The 23,182-nt window shown below is 41.0% G+C and overlaps 1 protein-coding gene across 3 annotated transcripts in view; it reads right to left on the minus strand.

The window, feature by feature from the left end:
• Nucleotides 1-23,182, minus strand: part of Dtwd2 (DTW domain containing 2) — an 88,943-nt gene that overhangs the window by 60,494 nt on the left and 5,267 nt on the right. For 2 of the 3 annotated variants that reach the window (XM_074057009.1, XM_074057010.1), the window contains exons 2-3: nucleotides 3,529-3,619; nucleotides 280-374 (exon numbers count right to left, since the gene is read on the minus strand). In XM_074057009.1, the coding sequence (XP_073913110.1) occupies nucleotides 280-374; nucleotides 3,529-3,619 (186 nt within the window). Of the gene's footprint in view, nucleotides 1-279; nucleotides 375-3,442; nucleotides 3,620-23,182 lie in introns of all 3 variants that reach the window. The other variant, XM_074057011.1, reaches the window with a different exon arrangement.

The raw sequence follows: 23,182 nt of genomic DNA on the forward strand, positions 1-23,182 counted from the left end.
AAAATGAAAGTCTTACTACACTTTCTGAATTCCCAGTAAAGTCCCCTCTTAGTCCCTAGTCTAATCAGATACACTAACTAGCTCCTACAGCACAAGTCCCAGGTCCTACACTCACTGACTCTTCACTGACTCCCTGGCCCCATTTTGCTGCTCTCCTCCTCCAGGAAGGTACCCACACACACACACACTCACTGCAGTAACAGCTGCAGCATGACTGCAGTGAGGAGACTCCAGCCTGCATGGCAAAGGCCTCTTTCTGCCTGCAGTTAACTGGCTTACCTTTCTTCGCTGAAGCGGCGCCCGATCTTCACTTTGCACTTGTCCTGGGGGAGGCAGGCTGCTAGCAGAGGGACAGTCCTCAGCACCTTGCTTTCCTTTAATGAAAAGTCAGTTAATATGCGGCTTTTACTAACACAAACATTTTAAAACCTCTTACAGTAAGGCTGTGCATGTAGCTCAGTGGTAGACTGCTTGTTTAGCAGGTGCAAGGCCCCAGGTTCCAGTTCAGCAGTGTAAATAAAAACAAAAAAAAAAGCACCTTTTGTGATGATCATTACCTGTATAACTTCCACAAGTCTTTTACTACAGGCAAAGTTCCTCTGATTTGTTAGTATTAAGCATGATCTAAGAGTATCTTTTTTATTCTGTTTGCGTATGCTTATGTTTACTGATCAGATAAAATAGCATCCATCTATATAATGGTTAGGATTTTAAGAACCTAAAAACTCTGTGTGGATGAACTGAATCATGTATTCCAACAAGGTTCTTATTTCAAGAGCAGCTATGTTTTGTACCAGGTCAGCTTGAAGAGAGCCACCCCAGCCTTCATGCCCAGAAAACAAAACAAAGAACATATCCAAGGGGCCAGACGCCACCCTAAAGAGTTCCAATGGACAATGAACTAACATGTACCACAGAGAGTCCAGCATCAGAACCAAGTGACACAAGGATGAAGCAATGAGCAAAGCGGGGAAGGACGCATCTCCTGCAGGACTCCAGGTTTAAGACGTAAGTCCTGCACTCCAAAGGGGAGCCCACTTCCCACTCTCTCTCCCTCCCACTCAAGTGTGGCTGTATGTGGAGCCTTGCAAAGACCACAGAATGTGGACAGAAAAACAAACACTGACTGCAGAGTGGAGGGGTCCCGTGAGCACCCTGAAACCATTAACTAACACACAGGTGGTTTTCTTCAACACTGCATTAACACAGAAATCCACCTTTTGTTCCATTCACCCAGGCAGTTGGCTACTCCTCAGGTAGCATTCAGGACATTTCCCAGGGTCTCACATGTGATGCGTCCACTTCTTAATCACTATGAGACTTTGACAGAGATCTCCTTTTCACTTATTAAAGCAATCGTGTAAAGACGCCAAACTATGGTACCAGAAGTGTTCAATGCACAGCTGTTCCCATTGTGCATCACACCCTTCAAGGCCAATCCCTTAACTCAGTGCTTTCCTCGGACTTTCTCCAGATTCCCTGTAATGGAGCAATGTCTTGTAATGTCTGCATTTATCAACTTTAGACATCACCTATAAATTATAAGTCATCACCATTGCTAACATTAATGTGCACAATTCTAAGAATGCTGTATACTTTTCACAATAAACCAGTAAAGAAGCATATCTGCTATTGTATCCATTTTACTAAGGAAGAAACTGAGCCCAGGTCTTCCCCACACCTCCCTCCACACACACACACAGATGTGCTACATTTGAGCCACACCCTTACCCTTGTTTTTTTTGCTTTTAGTTATTTTTCAGATGGGGTCTCATGCTTTTGGCCCCAGGGCCGGCCTTGGACCACAATCCTCCTACCTATGCCTCCTGCATAGTGGGATTACAGGCATGCAACACCATGTCCAGTTTGTTAGTTCAGATAGGGGTCTCACTAACTTTTTGTCCCAGGCTGGCCTCAAACAGTGATCTTTCCTATCTCCACCTCCTGAGTAGATGAGATTTCAGGTGTGAGCCACCATGCCTACACAAGACTGAAGCCCAGAGAGGTTAATTAATTTGCTGGGGGTTACAGAACTATTAAGTATTTCAACTTCGGTAGTCAGACTCCAGAGCCTTATTTTTAACTACTGCACTGTGTGATTTCCACCTCTCACAACAATGAGGATCCAGCATTCTTACACCACTGCTGGCATCTTACGGTATTTTAGCTAGATCAACAGTGTTCACGTCACTATGGCTAAATACACATTTTCACAAGGCCAAGAGGGCGAACACAACACTTCCTCCTTGTAAAGATTTTGGTTGTTTTGAGGTGGCTCTTGTGGGTTTCCTGCTCCTTCACATCATCACTTTCCCCAGAACCCCTTCCTCGAGCCTGTCCACGTGACTCCATCACTTCTTCTAGGGTCACGATGCACAGAAGCATAGTGCTTCTATGAAGCATTGCTGAGTTAGATCAGGGCCACTCCTCCTTTGCTGACAGGAAACATGATGCCTGTGTAAATGTATATACACAAGACATTTGTGTAGTGCACACTATTTAACTGGATCACCTACACTGTGGATTATCCATGGCAAAAAAAAAAAAAAGTGAGACTTGAAAATGTTAAAATTACCTCAAGTCAATGAAAATGCCTACATTTTAAAAGCATCCATGTCTGGGACCAGGAAAGAAAAGGCACCATACCATGTATAAAATCAAACATCATGTGCCACCAAAACTCAGGTTTTAACCCAAACTACTGTGGCCAATAAACTAACATTTCATGACGTTCGGAATGTTGCAAGTTCATATGGAGTAAAATGATCCCAGGACCACAATGTCAGAATCCTGACGAAGGCATGAGGTTAGGTCTGACTCAACAGTCTGCAATCACAGGAGAAGTGCTTCCACATTTGGAAAAGGGAAAAGACAAATAATTCCCTTTACACTCCATAGTGCAGGCTCCAAAACCTAAGAACTAATACTCCTTCTTCACCAGCCAGTTTGGCTTTGGACATGCTGAGGTCCTGAACGCTGACTCCACCATGCCATGCATCCACGCGTCCACTACAGACCAGCATCCTGTGGACTGCAACTCAGTTTCCAGTGACCCTGTCCCCCAGAGGTACAAACATGCACAGGTACATGTGTCACTCAAACAGAACAGGAAAGGATTCCTAAAAAGGTTTTACAGCAAACAGATACATTACAACATAGATACATTTGTTCTATTCACCTAGAAACAACACCTTACTCTAATCACTTTGTAAGAGTAAATGCCAAAGAAACCTCTACTTCAGCAAGAAAAGCCAACAAGGAACTTGGGCTAGCCAAAACTCGAATAGCAACAACTTCCTCAACACTCTCTTCACAGAGCTGTGTCTCCTCTTCAGACAAATTGTTTGGTTCTAAGTATCTCTATGACTCAGCAACATGATTCTCATGAGCCATGATGTCCCCACATGTGGTCCTGTCATACAACACAAAGCATGCCATTTACCATCCATTTCTCTTCAGAAGAGCTGCAGTGCTTCGTCTTCTGCACTCGGAGCCTGTGTGAGCCGAGTAACCAGGAGCCCAACTCACCTCTGCGGGATGCTGTACGATGTACACGTGGGTGGAGATGGGCAGAGGACATGAAGGCAGAAACGGGCACAGACATACCTTCTGAGGCCGGCTGCAGAGTAACAGAGAAAAGAAACCTGTCATAGCTCTGGAGGTTTGCTAAAACTTTTCAAAATGAAAGATAAAGAATGAATTTAGTCAACCAGACTTTATACATGAAAATTTGCTTGGAGTTTTGAGTAAATTCTTTACCATCCATATAGATTAGGGGATTGGAGGAGTAGCTCAAGATACAGCACTTGCCTCACATGCGCCAAGCCCTGGATTTCCATCCCCCTTGCTAGAAAAAAAATAATAATAAAATAAAGTAGCTCAAAAAATCTTCTTAATAATCTTTCATGGTGGATTACTCATAAATCACCATGATCCCTTCATTCGTGGATCAACACTTCTCACTTTCACTCAAGATCGAGAACAGAACTCACAGCCAGGCATGCTGAAGCATATTTATGATCCCAGTCTCTGGAGGCTGAGGCAGGATAACTGAGAGTTCAAGGCCAGCCTGGGCTACATAGTGAGTTCGAGTCCAGCTTTGGCTACACAACCACAAAAAAAGAACAGAACTCATGTCAAAAAGAAACCTTCCAGGCTGGTGACTGGCTCAGTGGTAAGCACAAGGCCCCAGGTTCCACCTAGCATGGTGAAAAGAAAGACAGGAAGAGAACGGGGAGGGAGGAGGAGAAGAGAGAGAGGTGGGAGAGGGGACCTGGCAACTCCCCTACATCATGTGAAACTGGAACAACACCATGGTAAAAGTATCAGAATATAACTGCCACATGGAGAAGAATTGTAACAAAATTTGGACATCAATCAAGATGCCAGTTGTGAAAAGAAACCCACATTGAGGTCACCAGATCATATTTGCTTGAAATCATATCTGCAATGAACTGCCTTGCCATTTATCTTCCTCTTTGCTATTGTTTACTTTGTGGATTTTGTTTCACTTGTTAATGCTTTACTTTTTTTTTTTTTTAGAGGAAAGGACTCATTATGTAGCCCAGGCTGGCCTCCAACTCATGATCCTCCTACCTCTGCCTCCTGAAAGCTGGGATTCTATAGAATCACACTACCACACCTGACCTTCTTTACTACTGCTTAGGTAACTCTTATACATGGTATAAGATTCAGGTGGAATAATACATCTGCCATCTCAGACCTTCAACCTGGGGCAATCAAGGACCAGTTTCTTGTGTGTCTTCCCAAATGTACTGTATGAACAAATATAGATAAGTTTACCATTAAATCCTATGCTTGATAGTGCGTTTATAATCCGAAATTCATCAGGCAACCATATGCCTGATGTGGTGACTGCACTCTTACAGCAGCTCAGTACTGCAGTACACACCACTCCAGCAGCACGTCCTAGCAAGGGGATCCCAACAGCATACTTACTACACCACAAAGCTGACGGGCCAACATAGCTTTACTAATGTGGCGATACTACTCGAGCTAAGGAAAGCTCATGCCAATAGTACAGTGTGGGTGACATGGGTCAGATACTTCACAGCTGCCAACACGTCTGCAGGAACCCAGCAAGCCTACATAATCCTACTGGACACATTATGCAGATACGTCTTAGCCGGGGTAGAAACACTGTACAACGTGGCTCCATCCCTCCTCTCCCTTGCTGACTCAAGAAAGCTGGATACACCCACTCTTTTGTGCCCTCAAGCTGATTTGGCATGACCTCCCAACCCACACTGGATTTCCTCTCAGGAACACGAATGGATTCACAGAGATGGAAGGAGGCTGTCTGTGGTAGCAAAAGCAAATGCAAGGAGGCAGTGAGCAACAGCAATGAGCAGTAATCTGAGGAGCGGTGATTGAGGCTACTATAAGGAAAGACTCCTCTAACCAGGTGTGGAAACTCACACTGGTAATCCCAGCTACTCAAAAGGATAGAAAGTTCAAGGCCAGCACAGGCAAAGATAGCAAAATCCTATCTCAGAAATAAAATACAAAGAAAAGGCTGGGTAGTAGCTCCAGAGGGAGAGCACTTGGCCACAGTTAACATTTTCACCAAAAGGCTGATTTCAAACCATTCACAGATGAGCCACCTACCATGCTGTTTTTGATAATTATGTAATCATTCATTCAGTGTGTTGTTCAGCATCTGTTACTAAATTGAGTTTAACTTGAATTACTTGATAGATTGTTAGGGTGACATAACACCTCAGTCGTATCAAAAACTCAACTTATACAAACTAACCTTTTTAAATGTTCCGTGAAAATAAATACTTTACTCTTAATGGACTCAGTGAAAATGTCAGTTGAGACTAATTTTGCAAATAATTAATTGAACTGAAACACTGTGGCCTTTAAAGTGCACCTTTGAAAAATCTACATAACTAAAAACAACTCTGTGCAAAACCCAAGTTACCTTCCTATCTAGGAACCACTGGAAACATTAACCACTGTGCACTAAAAGTCTACTAGAGTTGTTTGTCTGGAACTGGCTGGGTTCTCAGTCTACACACCACAGTTGGCTTGACCCCAAGTCTGTGCACCACCCAAAGTACAGTGTCCAGTCAGGACCACACTCATGCTGAGACACTCCTCTCCCTCTTGTCTGCAAGTGTCTCTAGGCTTGCTTGTCTTTTATCACAGTCATTATTTCCAGGTAGGTGCTCCTACCTGTGCTTCTATTTTAACATGTGACTGACTACATCATAACACAGAATTTTGTTTTCACATCTGCCTCTCTCTCCAGACAGCAGAGGCTCTCAGAACAGCTCTTCATTTGACTCTATGCCTCCAGGTCTTGCTTAATCAGTCACCAGAGGGCTCATTAATACTCTGATCCCCACACACCCCCAGATCCCCAATCCAGGAGACCTCAGGCCTGCCCCTGGATGGTGCTGATGGGGTGGGTGAGGAATGAGGGGATGGATCTGGCATGCAAGTCCCTAGAGGAGTCCATTGGTGGGGGGGGGGGGGATTGCAGGGCTTTTTGTTGTTTGTCAGGTGACTTAAATCCATGCATATCTGCAACCTGCTCACTTACCCATCCCTGCACCTGAGGATTAGCAGAGCCTGTCAAACTTCTGTGCAAAGTAGCAATCCAAGAATAATGAAGAACAAAGCTGTAAACCAAAAAGCTACCCAACCACCTTCCTCCTTATGAAAACACAACCTTCACTACCTAACAAGCTCTGTTGCCCTGACAACCTAACAACTTTATTGCTAGGCAACATGGTATGTAATTAAAATGACCCTGCCTGGTACACTGCACATGGCCTGGAGAACTGTAAAGACCTGACATCATACTTTTGGCATCCCTAAACTAGGGACCTAGAAACTCGCTGGAGAGTTGTCAGACATGCTGGCTCCTATGGTGTGGAGCTATCAGATGGGCTATGAAGCTGCCCCTCCACCAGAGCTGGACTGCTCTGCTAGATACCCACAGCACTCCAGCAGAAAAAGAGCAACTGACTTTACACTAAAACCTTGTGTTTGTTACTTAATTTTAATCTTTTTCATATTTGCCTCCTTCACAAGGCTCACATGCAGTACAATGGCGATTTGTTCAGCTGTTAAACCAGCTTTACTAACTAGTAAGTGCAAAGTGGTTGCTTCCACCCCCACAAAAAACCCCAAACATCTAAACGTTTAACTCCTGAAGGTTTACTATTCCAAATGAATAATGGACTATTTATAAATTCAACCAATTTTATTCTAATATGCACTGTACATCTAACTGTGCCAGACATTCAGCACTTGGGACACAACAGCAGACAAGATCCGCCCTTCTGGGGCTAACTTGTGCTCACTTGCCAGAAAGAATTTTTTGATTTTTTGGCAGTACTGGGCTTTGAACAGAGCCTCACATATGCACTCTTACCGCTTGAGCCATTCCACCAGCCCCGTCTTGTGTTGGGTATTTTTGAGATAGGGTCTCATGAACTTTTTTTTTAATCTTTCCAGTGCTTGGGATTGAACCCAGGGCCTCATACATGCTAGGCAAATGCTCTACCACTGAGCTACATATCTCCAGCCTTCCGTTTCTTTCTTTTTTGGTGGAACTTGGTTTTAAACTCAGGCCTTCACGTTGCTCTACCACTTGAACCACACCTCTGGCACCAAAAAATTTTTTAAAGCTCTTTGTTTCCTGTGAACTATTATACTTTACAGAGAAAAAACACATTTACCTATACATCAAAACTGATTATTTGAAAATAATGAACATTCATTTCAAAATAAAAATCAAGCTACTTTAGAATGTATGTAGATCTGAGGAATAAAAGATGTCTAGAGAAATACAGCTGATGGACTGAGTAGAGGTTTGTAGAATAACTACTAAAAGAAGCCACTGTCAATGTCACCGTCTTGTGCATGTCCCAGGGTTTCTACTTCCTCCTTTGATGACCTGGTAACACCAAGCATGAGAAAGTTGTAGAGAATGAAGGCCGAATCACAGCAGCATGAAAACGTACATGCTAGCAGTCATAACTTTGAACTAATTTATAACAGAATGGCTGCAGGCAGTACAACTATAAATTATCCTAAATACTGTTACAACTGAAAATTATCCTAAAAACTGTACAACTGAAAATGCATCATAAATACTGTTTCTCCACTCATAGGGTTTATCTCCCTTAAAATCTATATAGCACAATTAATGATAATTATTTTCTTAAAATGTACTATATATAGAATATATAGAATATATTCTATATATAGAAATAGGAACTCCAAATAATTTCCCTAGGGAAGTATGTGAAATGAGCTTATTCTTCGTTTCTCATTGAAGACGTAGGAATAAATATGTAGGCTTCCAGCTCTGCAAACCTAACACTGTGAGCATGCTACTCTGGCAGCCTATAGTTAATAAAGTCACAGCTGACACATCTGACATATGAGTAGAGATACTAGGACCTACAATCATCTTTCAAAACCTTGATTAAGTTTTTTAAATAATATTCACTGGAAGCATTTTTGCATCATAGTACTGATAATCTCACAAAAGTAAACTTTAAAAATCAGTGACAAGGTCTACAATAATTAATATTTTAAAGGTTTTTTTACTCACTAAATGAAAGCAAATGAAGAACCTAGAAAAATAGTGTACCTCAAATTTTCCAGAACTCAACAAAATGTTCATATTCCAAACAAAGTGAAAAGTGAAAGAGCAAAAAATGTCATAGCTTTTCATGGACTGGTTGAATATCTGAAAATGACAACGACCTTCCAATCTTAAGTCAGGCTTTGGAAAACTAAATACCACAGTGCCCTCTGCTGTCTTTTAAAGAAACCAAAGTGATCTGAAAGATAAACACTACTTTTTAATCAACTTAACCACTGAAAAGTCAAACATCTGCACAAATTGTTAATGAATTTTCATCTGACAAATAAAAGTAGGTAACATCTTTCGTGTTGGACTGCTTCATGTACAACTAACAATGACACTCATATCCCCGAGTTGCTCTTCTTACTAGATTCTTTTATCTTATAACTGGTTTAAAGAGTAGAGGAAGGACAGACTCAGAAAAAAATCATTATTGTGGAAAGACAGCACCTCTACAAAGAGAGTAAGTATCTCTAGATGGAAGCTCCTGAGACCTGATGGCATGCCTAGCGCAGTGAAGAAACAGCAAGCTTAGACCTATGATTTACACCTTGCTATTGCTAACCGTATGAACCTCACTCTAAGTGCATATTATACTTTGAAGAATGGAGGATAATATACTATGCTCCCATTATTTAGAAAACATTTAAATAGTATATTTTATCATTACCTCTTCCTATTAAATACCTACTTTGTGTATGTTTATATGGTATTATTATATTAGCAAGTAATGTATATAATTTTGATAAATAACCTATTAGAAACACATCCAAAGTCTTTTAAAGGATTGTGGTATGTAATTAAAATAACTTACTAGCCTATAGATAAGTTTATTCTTACTTTTAGATCTGTAATTTTAGAAATTTTTTTTGAGTGGTGCTCTAATTAAAGAAGCCTTCAGAGGCAGAAGAACAAGAGTCTGGCATCCAGAGATGGCAACACACAACAGATGTGTAAGTCCACCTTGACCGTGCTCACAGCAGTTGTGCAAAACCCACCTCAACTGTACTAACGGCATGAACAGATCAGCTAAGACTGGGAATCATCAGAATCATCTATACTCACATACCCTATGATTTACTGCCTTTCCTTTACAGAAATATGAAAAAACAGCAAACAGGCCGCAGTACAATTCAGTGGTGAGCTCCTGCCTAGCACACTTGAGGCCCTGAATGTGATCCCCAGGACAAAAAACTAAATAAATAAAGTAAAACAAAAAGGCAAACCACTTTCTTAGAACCAAACTCAGCTCATCAGTCTTTCCTCTGCGAATTCTTGTTCCACACCTCCATAATCTGTCTTAAATGATACTTAGACATATTTTCTCCTGTACTTAACACCTCGTAAATTGTAAAGGACACAGACTCATAATCATTTTGTGTGACCCCACTATGCACTTACTGGGTATTATTTATTGATAAACAATGGGGTGCTGGGGATCAATCCCAAGCCTGGTGCATGCTGGTACATGCCGTGGCTCTGAGCTCTTTCCCAGCCTGTGACGCAGACACAGAGCCTCCACGTCCAGGAGCCGCAGAGTTCTCTGCTCCCCACCTGGCCACCACGAAATTCCACCCATCCACCATCCACCAACCATCCACACACAGGGAGCTCAAGGTTAAAGTAGAGTTCGTACAGAGAGCAGCACAGAGGTGGAGATTGTGCTGCCGGGAACATTTCATGTTGTTTATTCTTTAATCTCCTCTTGTCTAAAAACTGTATTTTAAAATGCAGGTTTTTAATAGCTGGCTTACTGGGGAACTATTCATCCTAATTTTATACAAATGTCTACTTCTTCAAACAAGTATAAAGACAACTGAGAATTTTTCTTGACTTAAAATAGAAAAAAAACTTAAGGCTTAGGTTGATGTCACTTTACTATACAAGAGAATACAACACTACTATGACAAGCCATGGATTTGATACCATCCTCAAAAAGCAGTTTTCTTTTTACTTTGTTTTTTTGGTAGTTTAAATCAATGCAACACTTACACATGGCTGACAAGTGTGAGAGCCCCAGATCACAGAATCTCTGTCATGAGGCGAGTGGTTCAGGTGACCTGCAGTGTCAGCATATGCACACTCATTAGCCACCCTGACAGGAAAGAAGGAAGCTGGGTAATAGCAAAATAGGTTAAATTCATAAGTAATGGTGGCATTTCACAGAAGAAAGGAGAGGGAGAGGGCAAAAGGAGTAAGGAGAAGGCAGGGAGGAGAAAAGAGGGAAAGGCAGAGGAAGAATTTAGCACTTACTGCACAGTTTTAATTTACAGACAGTACACTAAATATATTCATTTAATTCTCACAACCTTGTCAAAGGTGGGTAGCATTAGTATCCTACTTTACACATAAAAAAACTGGGGCTTAGGGAAAGTAATTTACTTTCCCAAGAGAAAACAGAAGTGGAGCTAGAATACAGCTCTGATTCCAAAATGGATGCCATTAATCAGTTAACCAATATTTTACTGATTCCACATCAGCATTTAGCCTTCAATGAAGTTTTAACACAGAACTCTACCTAGCTGCTGCCTTTGGCCCCAGAAGGCCCACCTCTAGAATTAAAACGTGAGGAGAAATAATCCTCAGAGTGAAAGAGGAACTAGAAGAAAAAAGTGAAAGCCAAGCATATGCAAAATTTCCAGCATTTTTAAAATGCTAAAATAACTGATTACGAGGTCAACAGCAGAAGAAATACCCGAGGCCAATCCACAGGAAGCTAATGGCACAGAGGAGAACAGGAGTTAAAGGGAAGAGTCCAGACCCAAAGACATCGGAGGTGGGGGCAGATATGAACATGGTGGATTTCACACAGCCGAGGTGAGGCCAAGCAGAAAAACACCTGCCTATAGGGAGCGAGTCGGTGCAGCTGGAAGGGTGTGTGCAGTAGGGAAGAGGAAGAGGCCTCACCCAGCCAGGAACTGACTGCAGGACTGGAAATCACACAAGAGGCTGACTCCTTTCTTCCCTTAAAACATACACATGGAAGGTCCCCAGGAGAACAAAAGGACTCCACTGTTTTCCTCTCCCTGCTTTCTCCTGATGTGTCTGCTATGAACCCTGTGTGATTTCTGTGTCCTGGGTCTTCTGCTGCCAAGCTTCTAATGGAGGGTGCCACTGCTCCCAATGTATGTTTCTGTCAACAACAGTGTTTTACTCATCTGCCTGGAAAACTGTAAAGTTAATAAAGCAATTAAAAAGGAAAAAAAACTCCACAATCCCTTCTAACTTCTTTGTCCGTTTCCTAGGCATACCACAGGATCTGGCTATTTCTCTCTCATTCTGGCAGATTTACAAGGATAAGCCTCAAAAGGCAGCTATAATGTTCAAATATAAGAACAGGTCTACGTTAGCCAGGCCTGGTGCCACATACCTATGACGGCACTTGGGAGGTGGAAACAGGAAGATTGAAAGTTTGAGGTCACCCTGGGCGACATAGTGAGATGCTGTCTCAAAATAAATAAAGTCCAGCACTGGTGGCTCACACCTGCAATTCTAGTTACACAGGAAGCAGAGATCAGGAGGATCCTGGCTAAAGACCAATCTGGGCAAATAGTTTGTGAGACCCTACCTTGTCAATACCAACACAAAACAGAGCTGGTAGCGTGGTTTGAGTGGTAGAGCACCTGCCCGGCAAGTGTGAAGTCCTGAGTTCAAACCCAGCACTGTCAAAATATAAAATACAATTAGGGCTGCAGGTGTAGCTCAGTAGTAGGACACTTGCCTAGCATGCATGAGACCCAGGAAAAAGAGGGAGGGAGGAAAGGAGGGAGGAAGTAAGGGAAAAATCACTGATCACAAATCACCTGGGATATGTGAGTGGGTAATGGTTCTGACCAGACCATCTGTGGAGAGCTGCAGAAGCCTACAGACAATAGAGCTGTTGTGATTATGCTCAACCACTGTCATGCAGATTCAATGCACTGATTACCAGGGGAGAGGGCCTTATGATCTGGATCTAAAAGTGCTCCCCAAAAGTTCATGTGCTAAAAGTTTGGCTGCCTGATGGTGGGCTTTCCAGATGTGACTGGGTCCTGAGAGCTCTAACTTCATTAATCCAACAATGGCTTCACTAGAATGGACTATCAGGAGGTGTGGCCAAGTTGAGGAAGCAGGACCCTGGGGGTGTGCCTCTAAAGGGTAGATCTTGTCCCCAGGCCTCTCCTCTTGGTCCCATCTCCCATCTTCCATGATGCTCTGCCTCACTATATACGCAGACCCAAAACTACAGAGCATTTGGGCCATGGATGGAAAACTCTGAAAATGTAGGCCAGAACAGACTTTGCTCCTTTAAGTTGCTTTTCTAGGACATTTTGCCATTGTGGAAAAAAAAAAAAAAAGTAACACAGAAGAATCCACCATCATTGTGGTCCACAGGTGAGATGGTTCTGCTACTCAGACTTACAATACAGAGGCTTGTAGGACCCGACAGAACCAGACAGTAAACTCTAGGTCCCCACTCGTAACTAAATTTCCACAAATAATGTCCCATGATGGTCATTCTGCTGCAATACAGTAACACAGGACAATGGAGGCACTAAATAGATGTCAATTTTCAGATCTTTCACCAGAAATGTATTTCTTATGATTATACACAAGCAAATTAATTGATAATTAGCATAATGCCAGTCTTATCTTCTTAGCATATCATATAGGACAAAGTAAAAAAAGTGATTATGGGAAGAAAAGATGATCGGGAGCCACACTACGTTAAGTAAACTGATAACGTCTCCTAACGTTAGAATCCGTTTGTGCTGGATGTCACATCACTCTCCTTAAAACACTCCTGATGGACAGAATACACCAGTAGTCCCATGAGATTTTAACAGAGCTGAAAACAAAACACCATCACCTAGTAATGCATAAAGGATGAAGATGTAAGAGAAAGGGACACTGAAGAACAAAAAGAAGAATCTCCAAGAAAGCTGACAGTGAAGGGTTTACCAAAGCTGTTGCAAACCTCAAAACCCTCCTTAAGCTGGGCAGGGTGTGGCATTCTTGTAATCCCAACACTTGGGAGGCTGAGGCAGGAGGAAAACAAATTCAAGAAAAATCTGACAAAAAAAAATACAGAATATTTCAAAATTTGCAAAGTACATATTCTTCTCAGTAGCTCAAGTAATGTTCTCCAAAACAGATATTTTAGGACATAAATTAAGTCTTTACAAAAACAAGAAAAATGAAATAACCTGCTATGTGTTATCAGACCACAACAGAATAAAACTGGAAATGAACAGCAAAAGACACTATAGAAAATACTCAAACACATGGAAATTGAGCAGTACACTTCTGAGTGACCAGAAGGTCACTAAAGAAATAAGGGGGAAAATCAAAAACTTCCTAGAATTTTTCAAATGAAGATGAAGATGCTGAGACCCTTGGGATACAGCAAAGACAATGTTAACAGGGAGTTCATGGCCAGAGTCCCTATATTAAGAAATCAGAGGGAGCTCAGATGAACAACCTAATAATGCACCTCAAGCCTTTAGAAAACAAAACAAGAACGAGCCAAAACCATACAGGTAGTCAGAAAGAAGCAACACAGACTAGGGCAGGAATTAATGGAATAGGGACTAAAAAACAATACAACGACTAAATGTAACAAAAATATGGTTCTTTGAAAACACAAATAAGACTGATAAACTCTTAGCCAAACTAAGGAAAGATGGAGGAGGACTCAAATAAATAAAATTAGAGATTAAAAAAGGGTATATTACAACAAACATCAATGGGATCCTGAGGATCATTAGGGAACACTTTAAAAACTTATATTCTAATAAACTGGGAAATGAAGAAAAAAATGCTACATTTCTAGATGCACATGACCTACCAAAATTGAACCAAGAGGATATAAACAGATCTACAGCAACCACTGATCCTGAAGCAGAAAGAAAGTCTCCCAACAAAAATAAATCCCATGTCCAGAAGGATTCACTACTGATTTCTCTTCTGCAGGCTTCTAAAGAACTAACACGAAGTCTCCTCAAACTAGTTAATTAAACAGGAAGGGAAAGAAGGCTACATACTCATTCTATGAAGCCAGTATTATCCTGACACTAAAACCAGATAAGGATATGACAAAAAAAGAAAATTATAAACAAATTTCCTTTATGAACACAAACACAAAAATGCTCAATAAAATCCCTGCAAACCAAATGCAGCAACACATTAAAAAGATCATACAAGATGATCAAGTTGATTTCACTGCAGGCATGCAGGGATGATCCAACATTCACAAATCAATAAAGGGAATTCAGAATATGAACAAAGCCAAGTGCAAAACACATGATCATCTCAATCAAAAAAAAAACTTTTTAAAAATTCCATCCCTTCATGATAAAATTTTGAAGAAACTAGGAATCAAGGAAATAAACCTGAATATAATAAAAGCTACAACCTGTGATTTAGTGCTTGAATTCCTAGTCAGATCAATTGTGCAAGAGAAAGAAAATAAAAAGGATATAAATAACACATGAAGAAGTAAAATTATCCCCATGTGCAGATTATATGATCCTATACTTAAAACACCCTCAAGACTCCACTAAAACCCTGGATGTCATAAACACTTTTGGCAAAGTAGCAGGACTTAAAATCAACATACAAAAAAAAACAGTAGTTTTTCAATATACCAAAAATGAACAGAGTGAGAAAAAAGCTGGGAAAACAATACATAAAGACATTTACAGTGAAACGATAAAACTCTGAAGAAATTGAAGACCCTAAAAGATGGAAAGACCACCCACCATGGGCATGCATTGGTGGAATTTATATCGTGAAAACCATTTTACTACACTGAAAGCAATCTACACATTTACTATACTCCCCAGAAAAATCCCAATTTCATTTTTCACAGAAATACAAAAGATCAATTCTAAAATTCATAAGGAAGCACAAAAGAGCCCAAATAGCCAAAGCAATCCTGACCACAAAGATCACTGCTGCAGGTGTCATAATACCTTGACTTCAAATTATCCTACAGAGCCATAGTAACAAAAACAGCATGGTACTGTCACAAAAACAGACACCCAGTCCAATAGAGTAGAACAGAAGATCCAGAAATAAGCTTGCGCGGCTACAGCTTGCTGATTTTTGACAAAGGTGCCAATAGTGCACATTGGCAGAAAGGCAAGTCTCTTCAACAAATGATGCTGGGGAAACTGGACATCCATATGTAAACATGCAGGAGACCGAAATTAAATCCCTGTCTCTTACCCTGTACAAAGTCAATCCAAAATGGATCAAAGATCTTCATGTAAGACATGAAACTTTGAAAGTACTACAGAAAAACACTGGGAGACACAGGAATAGGTAGCAACTTTCTCAGTAGGACCCCAATTGTTAGAAAATAAGTGAGAACTGACAAATGGGACTGCTTCAAATTAAAAAGCCTTTGCACAGCAAAGGAAAAAATCACCAAAATCAATACAACCCATGAATGGGAGAAAATCTTTGCCAAATGTTCATCAGGTGAAGGATTAATATACAGAACATATAAAGAACTCAAAAAATTAAACACCAAAAGAATAAATAATCTAGTTAATAAACAGGTAGATGAAGTTCTCAAAGGAAATACAAATGCCAAATAAATACATCCTTAGCCATAAAGGAGATGCAAAGCAAAACAACACCGAGATTCCACCTCACCCCAGTCAGAATATCTGTCATTAAAAAAACAAACAACAAATGCTGGTGAGGATGCAGGAAAAGGAACCCTCACATAGTGTTGATGGGAATGTAAATTAATGCAGCCACTAGAAAAATCAGTATGGAGGCTCCTCAGAAAACTAAAACAGAACTCCTATATCACCTGCTATACCATGCTTGGGCATATATCCAAAAGAGTATAAGTCAGCATACAATAAGATACCTGCACACACATTTATACCAGCTCTATTCACAACAGCCAAGCTTGGAATCAGTAAAGTGTTATTCAATCATAAAGCAGAATGAAATTGTGTCATTTGCTTGAAAAATGGGTAGAACTGGAAACCACAGTGTTGAGAAAGATACGCCAAGTTCACAAAGACCAAGGTCATGTGTTTTTGCTCATATGCAGAATGCAGATCTAAAACAATACTACTACTAAGACCAGTAATAGGACATGAGTGTAAAGGGGACTGTCTGGTGGATGGGGCCAGCAGGAAGAGGTTGAGTGAAGGAGGAGGGAGCTGGGGGAGAACATGATGGAGTATACTATCTATGTGCATGAAAACAGCACAGTGAGACCCACCAAACACTGTTTAAAAGGAGGGGAGGATCCAGGCATGGCAGTTTGGATCCCAGTTACTTAGAAAGAAAGATTAGGAGGATCTCAGTTCAAGGACAGTCCCCACAAAAACGTTAACACATTAACGAGACCCATTCTCAACAAAAAAGCCTGGTGTGGTGGCAAGCACCTATAATTCCAGCTATGAGAGTGGCCACAGGTAGGAGAATGTTGGTCTGAGGCTAGCCCAGGCAAAAATGCAAGACACTACCTGAAAAATAAAAGCAAAACAGGGTTAGGGCATGGATCAAGGGGCACAGTGCCTGCCTAGCAAGTACAAGTTCAAGCCTAAATAAAAATAAAAAATTAGATAAAAAGAAATGTAAAAGGCAGCAGAAGGGAGGGGTGTTAAGAAAGTATAATAGTGTGGGTGAATCTAATCAAATAGAAATATCACAATGAAACCCTTTTGTGTGATTAATTTACACTAGTGCAGATTAAAAAACTCCTTAAAACACCTGAAAGCCTCGTCCTCAGAACTGAAAAGTTGTCATTACTGGAGAGACGTGCCCAGCATGCACCATCTGCATAAGAAAATTCACAATCAAAGAAGGAAGGAAACCAGGCCAACCACAGGCACACATTTCTGAAGAGCTACCTCCTCCACAGGAGCCCAGGCAGGCCAGGGAAAGACCCAAGGGCACTGCCACGGGGGTGGCTGCCTTGTGCTGCTGCTCCCAAGACCCCAAGGGCAAAGTGGACAACGAAGAGTAATGTGCCTGGACCTGAGTTGCCATGTGTGCTGGCACTAAGTTATAGTTACATAGAGAACAATAATGCACAATACATTTCAAAAAGATACAAGGAAGGATACAATGTTTTCACCATACAAAAATGGTCAAGGCTTGAGCAGACATTTTTTACTCAGATAAACATTACACAAAGTATACATGTATCAAAACTTCTCAGGTACCACATAGGTACAATTCTTATGTTTTTTGGTGTCAGTTAAATTTCCTTTTTAAGTAGAATAGAGGCTACCAGGACCAGGAGACAATGCTTTATGTTGGGTGATGAAAAGGTTTTGGGTAGAGAGGGTGGTAATGGTTACACAAACCTGTATGTCTTATGTCACTGAGCTATAAACTTACAGATGATTAGAATTATAAATACAATGCTATCAATGTTATCCCACGTTAAAAAAAATAAAGATTAGGCTGCCTCGTAAATTAATAGATCAGAGCTATTTCTATGGGGTCAGTCCCTCATCCTTGGCAAGGTTAATGGGTCACTGCATGCCTTTTCTCTTCTTTTCTTTTTTCCTTCAATAATCCTGGAACACTTCTTCCTCTTACTTCATTTCACTTGCCCTTCTTTCCCCATAATCTTTCCACTATGCTTCCAGTAGAAAAAAACAAAAGTTCAGCAGAGTGATAAACCAACCCCTATCAGCAGCATCTTCAAATCTCCTTTCCAAACAGAAAAGTAAGACGCCATCAAGAGAACAAGAATCCAATCCTTGGCAGACAAGCTTCAGGAAATTCAGGCTTGATTCAGAAAGGACAATAACTAAAAATAATGAGAAATAGCATGGCCAAAGGAAAACGGGAACAATGTATGGGTTGGAAGGAGGCAAAGAAACACTTCACTGAAAATACTTATCACACGCAAGAAGAAGAAAGTGCTAGTACTATTCATTTAAGCATAATTCACCACCACGTGCTGTATCAGTACAAATGCACAAGCAGAGCAGCTCTGCCATTTCCAGCCCGCTGACCTTGACACTGCTCAGTCAACACAGCTTGTGTAGTATATGAAAGCGTGCATGGAAAAGCACTTTGTAACTTCCACATCCCTTCAGCATGATCCAAATTTTAGGCAAGACTGTTCCTTGATTATATTCTCTAAATCCATAAGGACTAGTAGAATTATGAATTATTAATTTGGGGCAAATAAACTTAAGGAATTAACATGCTCTGATGTTCTTTGAAAAAAATTTCTATCAGAGGAATATAATTCAACTATTGCCGTTAGAAAGGTCTAATGTGGTTTTTAAAGCTGTTGCTCTTCTTTGGAGACTTAATTAAGACTAAGGGAAATATTCCCTCTTGACAGCTATCACCTTTGCCCAACTTTGAACATATGATCAGCTTGCACAGTAATTTATGTATCAGTTAGCTGTGCACATAACGAACTACTTCAAAGAATAAACTTATTTTGTATACTAACAGGAAAGAAAAATCAATTTAATAACTTTCCCTTGGGAATGTGACACTTTTGATATGTACAAAAAGTTCAACTTTCAGAATCCTTAAATTTTCACTTTAAAAAATCATTTCAATTACCTAGTTGATTTGAAGTTGCAGAAATAGTTTGTTTTCTAATCCTACATGTTGACACCATTTCAACAGTTTTGCTGATTGCAAATTGACTGTGTCCTACCACATGTACAGACTGATGCATGATGTGCTCAGTCAGACCAGCCAACATGACATTTGTGAGACCCAGAATCAAGACCCAGACTCTATGGGGGCTGCAAGTAGAGCAGGAGTGACTGGCAGCTGAGGCCCCTGCACAGACCAGGCCAGCCCAAAGCCCAGCCACACTCAGCCCACTGACTGCTGATCAAGAAGGCGCTTGGTCCTGGACCTTCCCTCTCTCAGCAGTCAGAAATCTGAATTTTTACATAAAAGTGCTGATTCGTGGCTGTCAACTAACTTACAAGCTGGTGAAATACAGCTTAGAAGAAAACGTCTGCATGCTGCCAGCTAGTGGTCCTGCATTCTTTGTCACCACCTGCAGCCTTCACTTCCCCCACCCTTTTCTCCTTTGTTTCCCCTTGAGCTGGGAAGTCAAGTTGACTGGAGGTGGAGACTAACTGTGTAATTCACCTCCTTGTCACTTAAAAGTGAACAGTAAGGAGGGGCCCAGAAGACAAACTGGAGACACTCAACAAATCCCCGCCTTTCCACGAATTTGAAACAAAGCCTCAGGTATATGGCTACAAGTGGCCCACCAGCATCTCTCCACCCACTGCTAGCACAGGTGCCAATCAACTCTGTGGAGTTGGTGCCTGTGTGGTGAGAACTAGCTGTGGCAGCCCTGACACTGCCTTTTCAAAGGATCAATATCCTGGGGCTCTGGAGTGGGGGTCAGGGGTATAGGCAACCCTCCCTGCAGAAAGCCAGGTCCTATCCCCTGAACCCCCATGCAGAAGGCAGGCCACAGTCATAAGGCAAACTTGGCAAAGCTCACTCCTACTTACTATACAGGGAGGCCACTCCACCCTCCACCTCCAGCCATTGCCCCCAGCCCAGAGACCTACCTGATGACTTACCACTGACCACCATACTTAGGATACACAGAGAATTCTAGGCAATCCAGAGCCCAGAGGCTAAAGCCACACACAGAATATGGAGGGCCAGAGGTGGGAGGAGAATACCTGCTGCACTGACACAGCACAGCTGGCACACACTCTTCTTCTCAGCCAGGAAGAGCTAGGCTTATCCACAGTAGAGCAGGGGGTTGGGTCTAGTGTCTTAAGCATGGTAACCAAATGTGTGACCACCACAAAAAGAAAGCTACACCACAACCCACACCACCCTGCCCTGCCTAAGCACTGTGAATATCTCAATTGAAAGAGCACAGAAAGTTAAAACCTCAAACCAAACACCTGGCCTCAGATGTGTAAATCTCAATTCAGAAGCACAAGTATTAGGAACAAAAGGCATATGATCCTCCCAAGAGCCAACAATTCCACAATGATGGGATAGGTAAAATCCCAAAAATAGTGGTTATAAGAATGATTAATAAAAGTAAAGAGGCCATGAATAAATAACTGAGTGAATTCCAAAAAGCATAAACAAACAGCTGAATGAAATAAGGAAGATAATGCAGGATGTGAAAGAAGAATCAAAGATTCAGAAATCCTAAAAGTTCAAATTGAAATTCTAGAAATAAAAAACTCAGTAACTCAAAAACTTAGTTGAAAGTCTTGCTAATAAAATCAATGTGAAGACAGAACATCAGGGTTGAGGATTAAGGCAGATAAGCTAACACATCTAAAGATCAAGGGAAAACATAACATATTAACCGAACATGCAAGACCTCTAGGGTACTTGAGGACCAAACCTACATATCATGAGCATAAAAGAAGAGGTAAAAGATAAAGGCATTAAAAGATGTTTAATAAGATAACAGAATAAATCTTCCTAAATCTTGAGGAAGAGACAGCCACTCAGTTACAGGAGGATTTTAGAACAGACTGGACCAGAAAAGAACCTCAACATGTCATATAATAGCTAAAACATTAAATATAAGCAATGAGGAAAGAATATTGAAAGCTGCAAGTCACATGTAAAGGCAAAGCCATGAGAATAACAGCAGATTTCCCAACAGAAACTCTAAAAGCAAGGGCAGCATGGAAAGATGTATTTCAAGCCTTGAAAGAAAATATCTGTCCACCTAGATTATGTTATCTGGCAAAGCTATCTTTCAAAGGTGAAAGAGAAATAAAAACCTTCCATGATGAGCAAAAACTAAAGGAAGCCACCACTGCAAAAGATACTTAAAGGAATGCTACACACAGAAGAGGAAGATAAAAACAACCATGGAAGTACAGGGAGAGAAGAAATCACACTAGACAAGTAGATAAAAGAGGAAGATTGGGAAAGAATCAAACATTACAAAAAACAACAGGAATTACTACTTATGTTTAAATAATAACTCTGGATGTTAATTGTCTCAGTCCTCCAATCAACAGACACACTGGCAGGCTGGATTTAAAAATGAGACCCAATCATTTCTTTTTTTTTTTTTTCATTTTTCTTTTATTATTCATATGTGCATACAAGGCTTGGTTCATTTCTCCCCCCTGCCCCCACCCTCTCCCTTACCACCCACTCCACCCCCTCCCGCTCCCCCCCCCCCAATACCCAGCAGAAACTATTTTGCCCTTATCTCTAATTTTGTTGTAGAGAGAGTATAAGCAATAATAGGAAGGAACAAGGGGTTTTGCTGGTTGAGATAAGGATAGCTATACAGGGCATTGACTCACATTGATTTCCTGTGCGTGGGTGTTACCTTCTAGGTTAATTCTTTTTGATCTAACCTTTTCTCTAGTTCCTGGTCCCCTTTTCCTATTGGCCTCAGTTGCTTTAGGGTATCTGCTTTAGTTTCTCTGCATTAAGGGCAACAAACGCTAGCTAGTTTTTTAGGTGTCTTACCTATCCTCACCCCTCCCTTGTGTGCTCTCGCTTTTATCATGTGCTCATAGTCCAATCCCCTTGTTGTGTTTGCCCTTGATCTAATGTCCACATATGAGGGAGAACATACGATTTTTGGTCTTTTGGGCCAGGCTAACCTCACTCAGAATGATGTTCTCCAATTCCATCCATTTACCAGCGAATGATAACATTTCGTTCTTCTTCATGGCTGCATAAAATTCCATTGTGTATAGACACCACATTTTCTTAATCCATTCGTCAGTGCTGGGGCATCTTGGCTGTTTCCATAACTTGGCTATTGTGAATAGTGCCGCAATAAACATGGATGTGCAGGTGCCTCTGGAGTAACAGTCTTTTGGGTATATCCCCAAGAGTGGTATTGCTGGATCAAATGGTAGATCGATGTCCAGCTTTTTAAGTAGCCTCCAAATTTTTTTCCAGAGTGGTTGTACTAGTCTACATTCCCACCAACAGTGTAAGAGGGTTCCTTTTTCCCCGCATCCTCGCCAACACCTGTTGGTGGTGGTGTTGGACCCAATCATTTCTTGCCTACAAGAAATGCACCTCACCTACAAAGACAAACACAGGCTTAAAGTGAAAGGATGAGATAATATTTCCAAGCAAATGGAGCCCAAAAGCAAGCACCAATGACTCTTACATGACAAAGTCACCTTAAAACCAAAATTAGTCAGAAGAGACAAATGTCACTTCATTCTGATAAAGGGAACAATTCATCTAATAGAACATAACAATTTCAAATATATCCACACAAATGCTGGCACACCTAATTTAAAAAGCAAACACTGCTGGACATAAAGGAACAGACAGACCCCACACAGTAATTGTGGGTGACTTCAATACCCCACTCTCACCAATCATTCATACCAAAACAAAGTACATTATATGCATGTATAGAAATAGCATAATGAAACCCCACTGCAAAATTAATTTATGCTGGGCTGGTGGAGTGGTTCCAGTGGTAGAGCACCTGCTTAGCAAGCATGAGGCCCTGAGTTCAAACCATGCTACTGTCAAATAAAATTAAATAAATTAATTCATGCTAGTAAAACAAAATACAAGAAAAGGCACAATACAAGTAAAATAAAGTGAACAGTATCTTTA

Source organism: Castor canadensis, chromosome 16 (genome assembly GCF_047511655.1).
Source record: "Castor canadensis chromosome 16, mCasCan1.hap1v2, whole genome shotgun sequence".
In the NCBI taxonomy this organism is placed as follows: domain Eukaryota; kingdom Metazoa; phylum Chordata; class Mammalia; order Rodentia; family Castoridae; genus Castor; species Castor canadensis.